Here is a 13,655-nt window from a genome sequence, read left to right as displayed (position 1 = left end):
CTCTGTAGATCTATGTCCATTTTAAGACTACACCTCTGTAGATCTATGTCCATTTTAATACTACACCTCTGTAGATCTATGTCCATTTTAAGACTACACCTCTGTAGATCTATGTCCATTTTAAGACTACACCTCTGTAGATCTATGTCCATTTTAAGACTACACCTCTGTAGATCTATGTCCATTTTAAGACTACCTCTATTGTATTAGACCTGATTTTCTCACTGAGCAAGACACCATTTTTTCAACAACAAAAACTACAGATCTATACAGGACCCAACGCAAATGAAGAAAACATATTTTTGAGCTGGAACTTATTTACTGTTCGGTTTATTTTTGTGTTTTCTGTTTTGTCCCTGTGTGTTTATATGTTTTATCTTTTTGTGTAAATTGAATGTTGTGTATGCGGGTGTGTTATTGTCATTTTTATGCTAATAATTTTCTTTGCATGGAGAAAAGGCACATTTTTCAGGTGCTAAAGGCATCATCTCAGGTGATAAATTTATACTGAATGTTTTAGCCAAAGAGATCTGATCTTGCATGCAACAAAAACAGAAGGTAAATATGTATGCATGTTTTTACCACATGCAGGTAGTCTCTTTCACAGACACGCAAGAGCTTCATCTTATTTTTCTTTATTTCCTTCAAAGCTACAAAATGTTCAGTGCCGTTCACATTTGAGTGTGTTTTAAATAAAATGTGTTATCTTTTTTGTTTGTTTCAGGTCTGCAAGTAGTTTTAAACTCCATTTTGCGTGCAATGGTGCCTTTGTTACATATAGCACTGCTTGTCATCTTTGTTATCATCATCTACGCCATCATCGGGTTAGAGCTCTTCTACGGGAGGCTGCACGAGGCATGCAAATATAACAGCACAAGTGAGTGGATTCACAGGTGGGGGGGGGGGGGGGGGGGGGGGGGGGGGTGATGATGTGGGTGTGAGCTAGGAAGAGGGAGGAAAGTTGGTCAGTACAGTCCAACCTGTCTGTAATTTAATTGGATTTTATCATGTGTGTGTGAAGGTATATATGTGTGTGTGTTTGTATCCGTTATGCTATTGTACATTGTCATGAGCTCTGGTGAGAAGGGGCGATTAATAAGTGTTTATTGTTATTACACCCCCGGTATAGGGGTGTGTATAGGATTCGGTCGATGTGTTTGTGTTCGCATATAGATCTCAAGAATGAACGGACCGATCGTCACCAAACTTGGTGAACAGGTTCTATACATTCCTGAGACGGTCCTTACAAAAATTGGGACCAGTCAAACACACGGTTAGGGAGTTATTGGTGGATTAAAATTATACAAGGACTTATAGAGGGACATATTAATGGTCAAAGGGAAATAACCATTCTCACTGCCACCAACTGAGAAGGTTATTTCCCTTTGACGGGGGTGTTTTTCCTACCTCGGAGGAATTTCTTGTTATTATTATAAGAACCACCCATTGACTGACCGAAAGTGGTCATCATGGACTATTGCTATTAAAAAAGGGGGGAAATGTTGTTGGGATCCTTTAGAGTAGTCATAATGGGGCAGGTGGTCGTTATTGAAACTAATGAAAGATGGTTGCCAGAGCAGGTTTGACAAAACATCTATCCAGAGAAAAGGGTGAAGAGAGTACAAATCAAATACATTGTGTGTGGATGTCTGTCTGTCTGTCTGTCTGTCTGTCTGTCTATCTTTCTCTGTATGTGCAAAAGACATGAGTCTGTTGCACCTGTTCAGTATAGAAAGAGATAGATTATTCCAAAGAAATAGTAAGGGAAGAGAGTGTGTGTATATATGTTTGTGTGTGGATGTGTAGGCATGTGTGTGGGAGTCTGAAACTGCTTGCTGTTGATGTGCAATTTAGCAGCATGTATTGAAAGAAAGCTTCATACTAAACGTTGTTGTTTTGCAGAGCAATTTGTGGAGGAGCCTGGCCCATGTGGAAGAGGATTGTTGTGTGACAACGACACGTTCTGCGACAAGGGATGGGAGGGTCCCAACTGGGGGATCACCAACTTCGACAACTTTGGTCTGGCCATGCTGACTGTCTTCCAATGCATCACCATGGAGGGCTGGACTGATGTCATGTACTATGTGAGTTGCGGCTACGTGTGTATGTCAGACAGACAACTTTGCTTTTATTCTGGATCCAGTGTCTGTCATAGTAGAGAGTTACGTTGTGCGAAGGTACAGTAGAACCCCCTGTTTAAGACCTCCAAAAGTCGGGGGGAAAAAGGTCTTAAACAGGAGGGAGTCTTAAAATGGGGGTTAATTTACAGTGGATATGAACAGAAAATCTGGAGAAAAAAACAAGGTCTTAAGGGGGGGGGGGGGGGCGGGGGTAGGTCCTAAAAGGGGGGTTCAACTGTAGCAGCTACATGTGTATGTCAGACAGACACAAGTTGTGTTTTATTCTGGCTGAAGTGTTCGTCAGTGTAGCGAGTTATCTTGTGCAAAGGTTGTTCTGCTGTAAGGTACATCAAAAATGTGTTATATTTTGGGTTCTTATATTTTGGGGGGAAACCCGCCTCAGGACGCAAGTTTCATGGCCAAAATCAATTTGTATGGTTAAAATGTTTCCATTAAATAAAGAAATATCATCTTGGACGTAACATGGTTTTGACTGGTGCACAGCTCTGGAGAAAAACCCACATTGAAGATCTGCTAATATGAGCTTCACTACAGGTCCAAATATCATCTTTGTACAGTATAGGTCAAGATACCATAATTGAAGTTCTGAGACGTACAGAGGATATTTTGTCATCTTCTGTTTCTTCTCAAAGGTAACAAGCTAGGATGTTTAGACGCAGACTGAATAAGGGAAAGTTCATTTTGGGACAACAACTGAAGTAGTGCTTGTGTATGTGTGTGCAGGTGAACGACGCAGTTGGAACAGAGTGGCCGTGGATCTACTTCATCAGTCTCATCATCATCGGCTCTTTCTTCGTCCTCAACCTCGTTCTTGGTGTCCTCAGCGGGTGTGTATATAACTATCATATGGCCTCACCCATTAAAGGCACAGTCTTTCCCATCAAAACAATTCACGTCACCATCTCAGCTCTATTCAAGCTTTTACGTGAGATAGAGCCTCTGCTTTGACACTTATGAAGAATCAGCTTCCTCGTGGCTTCCAGTGGAAAATGAGATTTTGTAATTAGTTAATTTTGCTGATGGACAATTTTCGGAAATAACTCTTGTTGGGTTTATATGGGTTGTGAAAGAGTGAATACCCTTGTTTTTGCTCGGACAAATAAATTCACACGTGCTCCTGTCCACAATTCCAGGCACACCCCCTTGCTAGTAAATGGCCCTTCCAATGTTTGTCCTAGTAAAAGCAAGAGTATTCACTCTTTTACAACCCATATACATACAAACCCTACAGAGTTATTGTCAGAGTTGGTCAATTGCCATTTGTGTCAACTAGGACAGTATTTTGTCAAACGATTCCCACTCTATGCAGCAACTAGCTAGGCAATTGACTTGGGGTATATGTCCGCATGGAGGGATGGTGTTTTCCCAGTGGAAAGTCTGGACAGAACTTTGATGGTGACCAGAATAGTTTCTACAGGAAGGACTATGCCTTTAATTCCGTGTGAAATGGAGCATGATTGTGACTGAACTCTTTTGTCGTCTTAGTGCGTCAGCTGTGAGGGTTGGAAGGACAAAGGATTGAGTTTTTAACCACAGTTTCAGAAATAATAACATTCATTTCACTGACGCAGGGTTACTTTGTGCTTGATACACTGCTGCTGATAACGTTAGACATCTGTCACATGAGTGCAGTGAGTCATAAGACTGAACATGGACAATAGTTTTCCCACATTCAAAGTTTATTATTAATAATAATGATAATGATAATAATGAAAACTAAATTAGAGTGAACCACAGAATATTGCTATGCTCTCCACGCTTTACATGTTACATACAAATAACAGTACAATATTGCAACACTGAATGCTTTTAAATTCTAACATTGTTATGAAACTATAAAATTACTACAACAACAGGGTTTGGGGGGTTACTTTTCTGTCTAACTCTGGTTACACAGAGTACAACATTTCAAACTTTCTGAAACTGAGTCAGCTACATGGTTGTTTTGTGATGTCAACAGAGAGTTCTCCAAGGAGAGAGAGAAGGCCAAGGCGCGGGGCGACTTCCAGAAGCTGAGAGAAAAGCAGCAGCTTGAAGAGGACCTGCGCGGCTACCTGGACTGGATCACGCAGGCTGAAGACATCGACCCAGAGAACGAGGAGGAGGGGGAGGAGGGAGCCACGCCCAGACACTGTAAGTCACACCCAAGGCACAGTCCAACCTGTCTTTCACAACCACCAAAGGGACAACCAAAAATGGTCGTCATTGGGATGGTCGTAAATTACATGGGTGGGATTCTTCCGTTTTATGCCGAAAATCCTGATTCGATTATGGCCTTTTTTTTCTTCTTTTTTTTTCTTCATTTTACATTTAGTCAAGTTTTGACTAAATGTTTTAACATAGAGGGGGGAATCGAGACGAGGGTCGTGGTGTATGTGTGTGTCTGTGTAGAGCGATTCAGACTAAACTACTGGGCCGATCTTTATGAAATTTGACATGAGAGTTCCTGGGTATGATATCCCCGGACGTTTTTTTCATTTTTTCAATAAATACCTTTGATGACGTCATATCCGGCTTTTTGTAAAAGTTGAGGCGGCACTGTCACACCCTCATTTTTCCATTAAATTGATTGAAATTTTGGCAAAGCAATCTTCGACGAAGGCCGGGGTTTGGTATTGCATTTCAGCTTGGTGGTTTAAAAACTATTGAGTGAGTTTGGTCATTAAAAATCGGAAACTTGTAATTAAAATTATTTTTTTATTAAACATCCAAAAACAATTTCATCTTATTCTTCGTCATTTTCTGATTCCAAAAACATATACATATGTTATATTTGGATTAAAAACAATCTCTGAAAATTAAAAATATAAAAATTATTATCAAAATTAAATTTCCAAAATCGATTTAAAAACTATTTCATCTTATTCCTTGTCGGTTCCTGATTCCAAAAACATATAAATATAATATGTTTGGATTAAAAACACGCTCAGAAAGTTCAAACGAAGAGAGGTACAGTAAAGCGTGCTATGAAGCACAGCGCAACCGCTGCCGCGCCAAGCAAGCTCATCACTTTCACTGCCTTTTGCACTAGCGGCGGACTACGTTCAGTTTCATTCTGTGAGTTCCACAGCTTGACTAAATGTAGTAATTTCGCCTTACGCGACTTGTTTTTCTTTTTACATTTAGTCAAGTTTTGACTAAATGTTTTAACATAGAGGGGGAATCGAGACGAGGGTCGTGGTGTATGTGTGTGTGTCTGTCTGTCTGTCTGTCTGTCTGTGCGTGTGTGTGTGTAGAGCGATTAAGACTAAACTACTGGACCGATCTTTATGAAATTTGACATGAGAGTTCCTGGGAATGATATCCCTGGACGTTTTTTTCATTTTTTCGATAAATACCTTTGCTGACGTCATATCCGGCTTTTTGTAAAAGTTGAGGCGGCACTGTCACACCCTCATTTTTCAATCAAATAGATTGAAATTTTGGCCAAGCAATCTTCGACGAAGGCCGGACTTTGGTATTGCATTTCAGCATGGAAGTAACTCTTTCAACACGTCCACCCTATGACATGACTATACACTCAGAACGCATGCGCCAAAGCATATAAATAGCCTGCTGACAACCAAAATTGGGACATTTTGAAAAAAATATTGTATTTTGAAAAAAATATTGTAAAAAAACTAGTACATGTGGGGATTTACTTTTTGCACACAATTAAAGAAAGATTTTTCATTGTTTCAGAAATGTACTTTGTATTTGTCAAAAGGCTTGTTGTGTTTGTGTGGTATGCTATTGAAAATGTCAATAAATAGCCTGCTGACAACCAAAATTTGAAAATTTTGAAAAAAATATTGTATTTTGAAAAAAATATTGTAAAAAAACTAGTACATGTGGAGACTTACTTTTTGCACACAATTAAAGAAAGATCTTTCATTGTTTCAGAAATGTACTTTGTATTTGTCAAAAGGCTTGTTGTGTTTGTGTGGTATGCTATTGAAAATGTCAACAATTTAAATAAAAAAAGTCCAGAGGCACCACATAAATACTACAGACATGTTTGAAAATATGCACAAAATGTTGTTAGTGAATACTCAAAAAAGAATTTACTAACCTGAATGATACAATGAGATGACTGGGTGATGACTATGATGAATATATCCATGTAGAAGAAAAGAAACACTTGCTGTCACAGTATTTACAGTGCCACAGAGCACAGCTCAACGCAAAACGCCACACCACATTCCAGGCACCAGAATCGAGTCCCATTGCGTTGGGTTTTATCCATAGAAGAAAAGAAACACTTGCTGTCACAGTATTTACAGTTTTTGTATAAATGACTTGTTTAGAACTCAGTTTATGCACGGAGAACATCCTTCTTTGTGTGCCACACTTCGAAGCACGGCTCAACACAAAGCGCCACAGCCATGTGGCCACAGCCGGAACATTCCCGGCACCAGAATCGCGTCCGTCCGCTTGCATTGGGTTTTGGCCAAAGTAGCATTGACACCTCGAGCTCTTGATTTGGCTAACTCATTCACCCTCATCACTCACTTATCCATCTATCACAACACCACTGTTTCATGCACACACAGTCACTACCTTCCTTCTGCACGCCGCTTCGCTTCGCAACAACACTGACAACTCGCGACATTTTGGAATCCTAAATATGAAACTAAGGCATGGGTTGGTCCCGTCAATGACCTGTAGTATCCAAACTAACCAATGAAATCAACTGTTCTGGGAGTTATTTGTCGCGTATGGTAATGCAGCCGACCTCTGAACCTATGACGTGGGTTTTCGTATGGAAAATCCCCAGCGTGGTATTTTCCACTTCCAACGCTACTATTAAGGCGGTGTGAGGCGAAGCGACTCACGCACCTTACGCACGGATTCTGGCGGCGTGCTGACAACGGCATGATCAGTGAACGCTTGTATTCGGGCGGCGCGTCGCGAAAAATTGATGACTTTGGTCATTAAAAATCTGAAAATTGTAATTAAAATTATTTGTTTACAAAACAATCCAAAATTATGTTCATCTTATTCTTCATCATTTTCTAATTCCAAAAACATATAAATATGTTATATTTGGATTAAAAACAAGCTCTGAAAATTAAAAATATAAAAATTATGATCAAAATAACATGTCCGAAATCGATTTAAAAACAATTTCATCTTATTCCTTGTCGGTTCCTGATTCCAAAAACATATAGATACGATATGTTTGGATTAAAAACACGCTCAGAAACTTAAAACGAAGAGAGGTACAGAAAAGCGTGCTGATCCCGCTCAGCGCGACCATTACCGTACTATTCTGGCTTGTCGATTTCACTGCCTTTGCCACGAGCGGTGGACTGACGAAACTACGAGTATGCGGTCTTGGTGAAAAGATGCAGTGCGCTCAGTTTTATTCTGTGAGTTCGACAGCTTGACTAAATGTAGTAATTTTGCCTTACGCGACTTGTTTCGGTTTCAGGATTCATGACATTGTACCTATGTACAGGTGGTCCTTTCCAAGAGGTGGATGTCATGACGGGTTGCGTTGTACCTATGTACAGGTGGTCCTTTCCAAGAGGTGGACGTCATGACGGGTTGCGTTGTACCTATGCAATTAGCAGGTGGTCCTTTCCAAGAGGTGGACGTCATGACGGGTTGCGTTGTACCTATGTAATTAGCAGGTGGTCCTTTCCAAGAGGTGGACGTCATGACGGGTTGAGCGTATCTGCCATGTGAGGCCCCTCTGATGAGAGGGCACCTTCCAGTAAAGGACATGTGTTATTTTCTGTTAACATGACTAAAATATACTGCCATGACAGGCCAGAAGAGGCATTGACAGATGTGAGGAGGTGTGTGTGTGTGTGTATGTGTGTGTATGGTGACAGAAAGTGAATGCTAACATCAGAAGTTGATTATCAGGGGTTTTGGTAACATGTGAATTCTAGAAAGAAAAAGTAACTGTCTCTCATTTGTGTTGCAGCCAAAGCCATCAACGACATCGACGAAGAGAAGGAAGAAGGTGAAGAGGAGGAAGAAATCCAGTTGTCTTGGTTCCACCAGAAAAGGTTTGCATTTTTTTATTTTTTTATTTTAATAAAAGCTGAGAATTCTCAAGAATCTAACAATCTGGTAGAAAAGGTTATGATGTTAACTTATTTAAATAGTCTGTGCTATAACTGCACCCATGTTACTGTTTTCAGCTGTCTTGAGACTATTTTGACGGTCTCGAATTGTAAAGAACCAAGAATCTAGTAGGAAAGCTTCTGTAGCTGTACAGATGGCCTGATGCCATCACCACACTGGTGTCAAAAGAATTCGACATTCTTCGGACTATGGATACGGTCTTGAATTCTCAAGAATCAGTCAATCTAATGGAAACACTTATGTTGTTGTACAAATGGCCTAATGCTATGACTCGGATACGATAATCTTCAAATTTTTGATAGAAACCAGACTTTCTTGTGGCATCGAACACAACATTTCAAAGCAGTTTTTGTGATCTATCCAGAATTCTTGTTTATTTTGGAACCACAGATCACTTTCAGACTTTTTTATGTATCCTTGTACCCCATGTCTAATAACTGCGCTCACGTTACCGTATTCCACTGTCTTCAGACTGCGGCTAGAGAAGTTGAACAGACGGTGCCGGCGGTTCTCCAGGAAGATTGTCAAGTCTCAGGCGTTCTACTGGGCCGTCATTGTGCTGGTGTTCCTCAACACTGTGGTCCTCACCTCAGAACACTTCGGCCAGCCAGAGTGGTTGGATGAGTTTCAGGGTCAGTAGATGTACAGAAATCTAAAAACAGATAGATTATTCACATGATTTGGAAAGAATGAAACCGCACACATATAATCATATCAACAGAGCACAAGTTATGCTCGCAAGGTTATAGCAATATATTCAGTTCACATATTCATTCTTTTTTTCATTCTTTTGTTTCTTTTATTCATTTATTGATTAATCCGTGCGTTTAAAAAAAACACCTGTGATTGTAAAACTGATTTGCAGCCATCGCCAACCTGTTCTTCGTGGTGTTGTTCACGCTGGAGATGTTGCTGAAGATGTACAGCCTGGGCTTCCAGGGCTACTTCGTGTCCCTCTTCAACCGCTTCGACAGCTTTGTGGTCATCTGCAGCATCCTGGAGGTCATCTTCCTCTACACCAACGTCATGCCGCCGCTGGGCGTGTCCGTGCTGCGTTGTGCCAGGCTGCTGCGTGTCTTCAAGGCCACCAGGTGGGGCTGGCGGCAACGCCTCTCTGGCATTTGTGTATTTTTGCAGTAAAGAAAAGATGATCATGTGTGGAAACAGCAGAACAGGGGGTATAGATAGCGCCAGGCAGCGTTTACCTAACCTCAGTTTTTAGAAATCACAAGCGTTATGTCCCCCGAAGTCAGCGTATGGCTGCCTAAATGGCGGGGTAAAAACGATCATACACTTAGAAACTGTGGGAGTTTTAGCCCATGAACGAAGAAGAAGAGCAGAACAGGGGGTATATATATATATAGGGCCAGGGAGTGTTTGCCTCACCTCAGTGTTTAGAAATGAAAAGGGGAACAACAACAAAATAGCCAGGCTGTCATCTTTTAGTGAATCATCTGGTAATGTCCTCAATAGGATAAGTGGCCTGCGAGTACATATTTAGAGAGCCATTATTCATATTTAGATTTACCATTCCATGAATGGAATATATTATATGCCTTCTTTCTGATATTCTTACATGTTTCTTAATTTACACACACACAATAAGCTTTGATGAATTGCCAAAGGCAGAGGAATTTAAGTTACTTATTTAATATTGCATACTGTTCTTTACCTTTTTGACTCACATGCGAAGCAAAAGTGAGTCGTCCGGCCGTCCGGAAAACTTTAACGTTGGATATTTCTTGGACACTATTCAGTCTATCAGTACCAAATTTGGCAAGATGGTGTATGATGACAAGGCCCCAAAAAACATACATAGCATCTTGACCTTGCTTCAAGGTCAAGGTCGCAGGGGCCATAAATGTTGTCTAAAAAACAGCTATTTTTCCCATTTTTCCCATTTTCTCTGAAGTTTTTGAGATTGAATACCTCACCTATATATGATATATAGGGCAAAGTAAGCCCCATCTTTTGATACCAGTTTGGTTTACCTTGCTTCAAGGTCAAGGTCACAGGAGCTCTTCAAAGTTGGATTGTATACATATTTTGAAGTGACCTTGACCCTGAACTATGGAAGATAACTGTTTCAAACTTAAAAATTATGTGGGGCACATGTTATGCTTTCATCATGAGACACATTTGGTCACATATGATCAAGGTCAAGGTCACTTTGACCCTTATGAAATGTGACCAAAATAAGGTAGTGAACCACTAAAAGTGACCATATCTCATGGTAGAAAGAGCCAATAAGCACCAGTCAATATAACACTTACCTCGACAGTACTATTCTTGCACATTATCTATTATAGGCCGAAAAAATTGGACAAAACGCTGAGTGGGTACAATTATCTCCCATAACCATGCGCCACCGTGGATCCCAAGCACTGTCCGAGTGCTTCCCCCTTACAGGATGTAGGTGGCGCGTCCTCTTTCTTTTTTCGCGCGTGTCAGACCGGCTGTGTTTCTGCTACGCTCCCGGATTATTTTGGACTAAGAGGCTCCTTTTCTGTGTGGACTATCACCTGTTGGATTATTGTGTGTTATTCCACTTCTGGCTTGAGGCTACGTTGTGTTTCCTTCAACTTGTGCCTCCGTTTTTGTGTGGCGGACTCGGCGTGCCTCCCGTCCTACTTCGTGGTGACCGGTCGTCTGCTTCTCGTTTCGCCGCATTCACTTGAGTATTGACCTAAATTTTCTTTGAATTTTGTTAATTCTCGGTCTTTAAGGGTACGTACAGGGCGAGGTAGGATGTCTCGTCCTGTTTTGGGCTCTGGTTCTACGGAACCAGAGTCTGCCGGGGGCAACCCTTCTCCGGGCGCCCAGCGTCATGTTTTACGCACGGAGAAGGGGATCTTTCGGCGCTCCGACTCTCCCTCCCCAAACGCTTTGCGTTTGCGGCGAGGGAGGGCGGAGAAAGCCTGTTTGAGCAAGCTCAATGCGAGCTTGCTCAAACAGGCTGGGCTTGAGCCTGGGACTTCGGGCGGGGCTGCGCCGTCGAAGGTTCGGGGAAGGTCGAGGGGAAAGAAAAAGCTTCTTTCTCCTTCTCCTTCAGTGGAACAGGCTTCCCCCCCTTCGACGCCGTTGTCCGGCCCTCAGTCTCAGGCTTCAGCTCCTCCCGGTTTCAAGCCTGGGGGGAAGGTTTCCTTCTCCCCCCTGGCTCGAATCCGGGGGCAGGTCGATTCCCAACCCTCTTTGGGGGTTGGTGAATCCGATCTAGGGGCTACTGGAGAGACTCAGGTTTTGACAGCCAACGGCCATACCACGTTGAAAACACCGGTTCTCGTCCGACCACCGAAGTTAAGCAACGTCGGGCCCGGTTAGTACTTGGATGGGTGACCGCCTGGGAACACCGGGTGCAGTTGGCATTAAAATCTTCCTTTTCCGGTGCCTCTCCTGTGCCCTCCTCGGTTTCCACCGCTGTGGAAGCCAGGAGGGACACGGGTCCTCCTCTGAACTCCCTCGCTGGGTCGTCTGCTGCTGTTTTGACAGTAGTTTCGGCCTCCTGGGGGGGGAGATCGGAGGAGATGACGGGGTCTCTGAATTCCCTCCCCGCTGGGGTTGGGATGCGAATTGACCCCGTTCAGGGCGGTCCTGTGGGGGCAGGGGTTTCAGGCTTCGTGCCTACGACCACTGCTACTACGGTTCCCTCTGACGTCCGTGTGACTGGTGGCTGTCCCTCTTGAAACGCTCCGGCCGACTAGTTACTGGACGTGGAGGTGTTCGACAGAACGTGGTACTTCTGTCGAATGGTCAGGGCGACGGGAACATTGTTTCTGTTGCTCAGACCGACACCTCCGACCGGACCGTCTTGACCCCACGCCATTCCTTAGCGTCTGGTGTTCGGGTGACGGATGGTCCGGACCAAGGGTCCGGAACGTTCCAGGCTTACGGGTCGGGATCGAACCGGACCCACGGGTCCCGACTGGACTTGACCTCCGGGTTTGGTCCGGACGGGACCCATGGTACGGGACCGTACCGGACCTTAGGGTCCGGTGCGGGACAGTACCTCTGGCCCTTGCCGGACCCCCCGGACCTACGGGTCCGGATGGTACGGTACGGGACCAGTGGTTCGGTCGGGACCGGACCACCCGACCACCTCTGTTGGTCTGGGTGGTCTGGCACCGAACCGGAACACACCGGACCTACGGGTCCGGAGGGTACGGTACCGGACCAGTGGTCCGGTCGGGACCGGACCACTCGACCACCTCTGTTGGTCCGGGTGGTCTGGCACCGAACCGGACCATGCCGGACCTACGGGTCCGGATGGTACGGTATGTCCACGTCCGGACCGAGCCACCCGAACACTTCTGTGGGTACGGATGGTTCGGTACCGAACGGGACCTCCGGATGGTACGGGACCGGACCGAATCTACGGGTTCGGATGGTCCGGTTCCGGACCACCCGACCACCTCTGTTGGTCCGGATGGTCTGTCACCGAACCGGACCATACCGGACCACCGGACCTACGGGTCCGGATGGTACGGTAGGTCCACGTCCGGACCGAACACTTCAGTGGGTACGGATGGTTCGGTGCCGTACGGGACCTCCGGATGGTATGGGACCGGACCACAGGACCGGAACACCGGACCACCCTACCGGATCGGTCCGGACCACCCGACCACCTCTGTTGGTCCGGATGGTCTGGCACCGAACCGGACCTACGGGTCCGGATGGTACGGTATGTCCACGTCCGGACCGAGCCACCCGAACACTTCTGTGGGTACGGGTGGTTCGGTGCCGAACGGGACCTCCGGATGGTGCGGGACCGGACCGGACCTACGGGTCCGGATGGTCCGGTGCTGGACCGGTGGTCCGGTCCGGACCGGACCACCCGACCACCTCTGTTGGTCCGGATGGTCTGGCACCGAACCGGACCATACCGGACTTACGGGTCCGGATGGTACGGTGTGTCCACGTCCGGACCGAGCCACCCGAACACTTCTGTGGGTACGGATGGTTCGGTACCGAACGGGACCTCCGGATGGTACGGGACCGGACCGGAACACCGGACCGGACCACCCTACCGGACCGGTCCGGACCACCCGACCACCTCTGTTGGTCCGGATGGTCTGGCACCGAACCGGACCTACGGGTCCGGATGGTACGGTACGTCCACGCCCGGACCGAACCACCCGAACACTTCTGTGCGTACGGATGGTTCGGTGCCGAACAGGACCTCCGGATGGTACCGGACCTACGGGTCCGGACCTACGGGTCCGGATGGTCCGGTGCGGGACCACCCGACCACCTCTGTTGGTCTGGATGGTCTGGCACCGAACCGGACCATACCGGACCACCGGACCTACGGGTCCGGATGGTACGGTATGTCCACGTCCGGACCTAACCACCCGAACACTTCTGTGGGTACGATGGTTCGGTGCTGAACGGGACCTCCGGATGGTACGGCACCGGACCGGACCACCCTACCGGACCGGA

The 13,655-nt window shown here is 45.3% G+C and overlaps 1 protein-coding gene and 1 non-coding gene across 5 annotated transcripts in view; both read left to right on the top strand.

The window, feature by feature from the left end:
- Nucleotides 1–727: 727 nt before the first annotated feature.
- Nucleotides 728–13,655, top strand: part of LOC138964883 (muscle calcium channel subunit alpha-1-like) — a 123,759-nt gene continuing 110,831 nt past the window's right edge. For all 4 annotated transcript variants that reach the window (XM_070336949.1, XM_070336948.1, XM_070336950.1 and 1 more), the window contains exons 1-7: nucleotides 728–877; nucleotides 1,903–2,084; nucleotides 2,865–2,968; nucleotides 4,102–4,274; nucleotides 8,056–8,140; nucleotides 8,691–8,851; nucleotides 9,085–9,310. In XM_070336949.1, coding sequence (XP_070193050.1) covers nucleotides 760–877; nucleotides 1,903–2,084; nucleotides 2,865–2,968; nucleotides 4,102–4,274; nucleotides 8,056–8,140; nucleotides 8,691–8,851; nucleotides 9,085–9,310 — 1,049 coding nt within the window. In that variant the 5' untranslated portion in view covers nucleotides 728–759. The remainder of the gene's footprint in view (nucleotides 878–1,902; nucleotides 2,085–2,864; nucleotides 2,969–4,101; nucleotides 4,275–8,055; nucleotides 8,141–8,690; nucleotides 8,852–9,084; nucleotides 9,311–13,655) is intronic.
- LOC138965728 (5S ribosomal RNA) lies at nucleotides 11,466–11,584 on the top strand. The gene has a single exon (XR_011455502.1). It is a non-coding gene; the product is annotated as a 5S ribosomal RNA (ribosomal RNA).

The sequence above is a fragment of the Littorina saxatilis genome, linkage group LG4 (genome assembly GCF_037325665.1).
Source record: "Littorina saxatilis isolate snail1 linkage group LG4, US_GU_Lsax_2.0, whole genome shotgun sequence".
Lineage (NCBI taxonomy): Eukaryota > Metazoa > Mollusca > Gastropoda > Littorinimorpha > Littorinidae > Littorina > Littorina saxatilis.
This window is presented reverse-complemented; position numbering and strand designations above follow the sequence as displayed.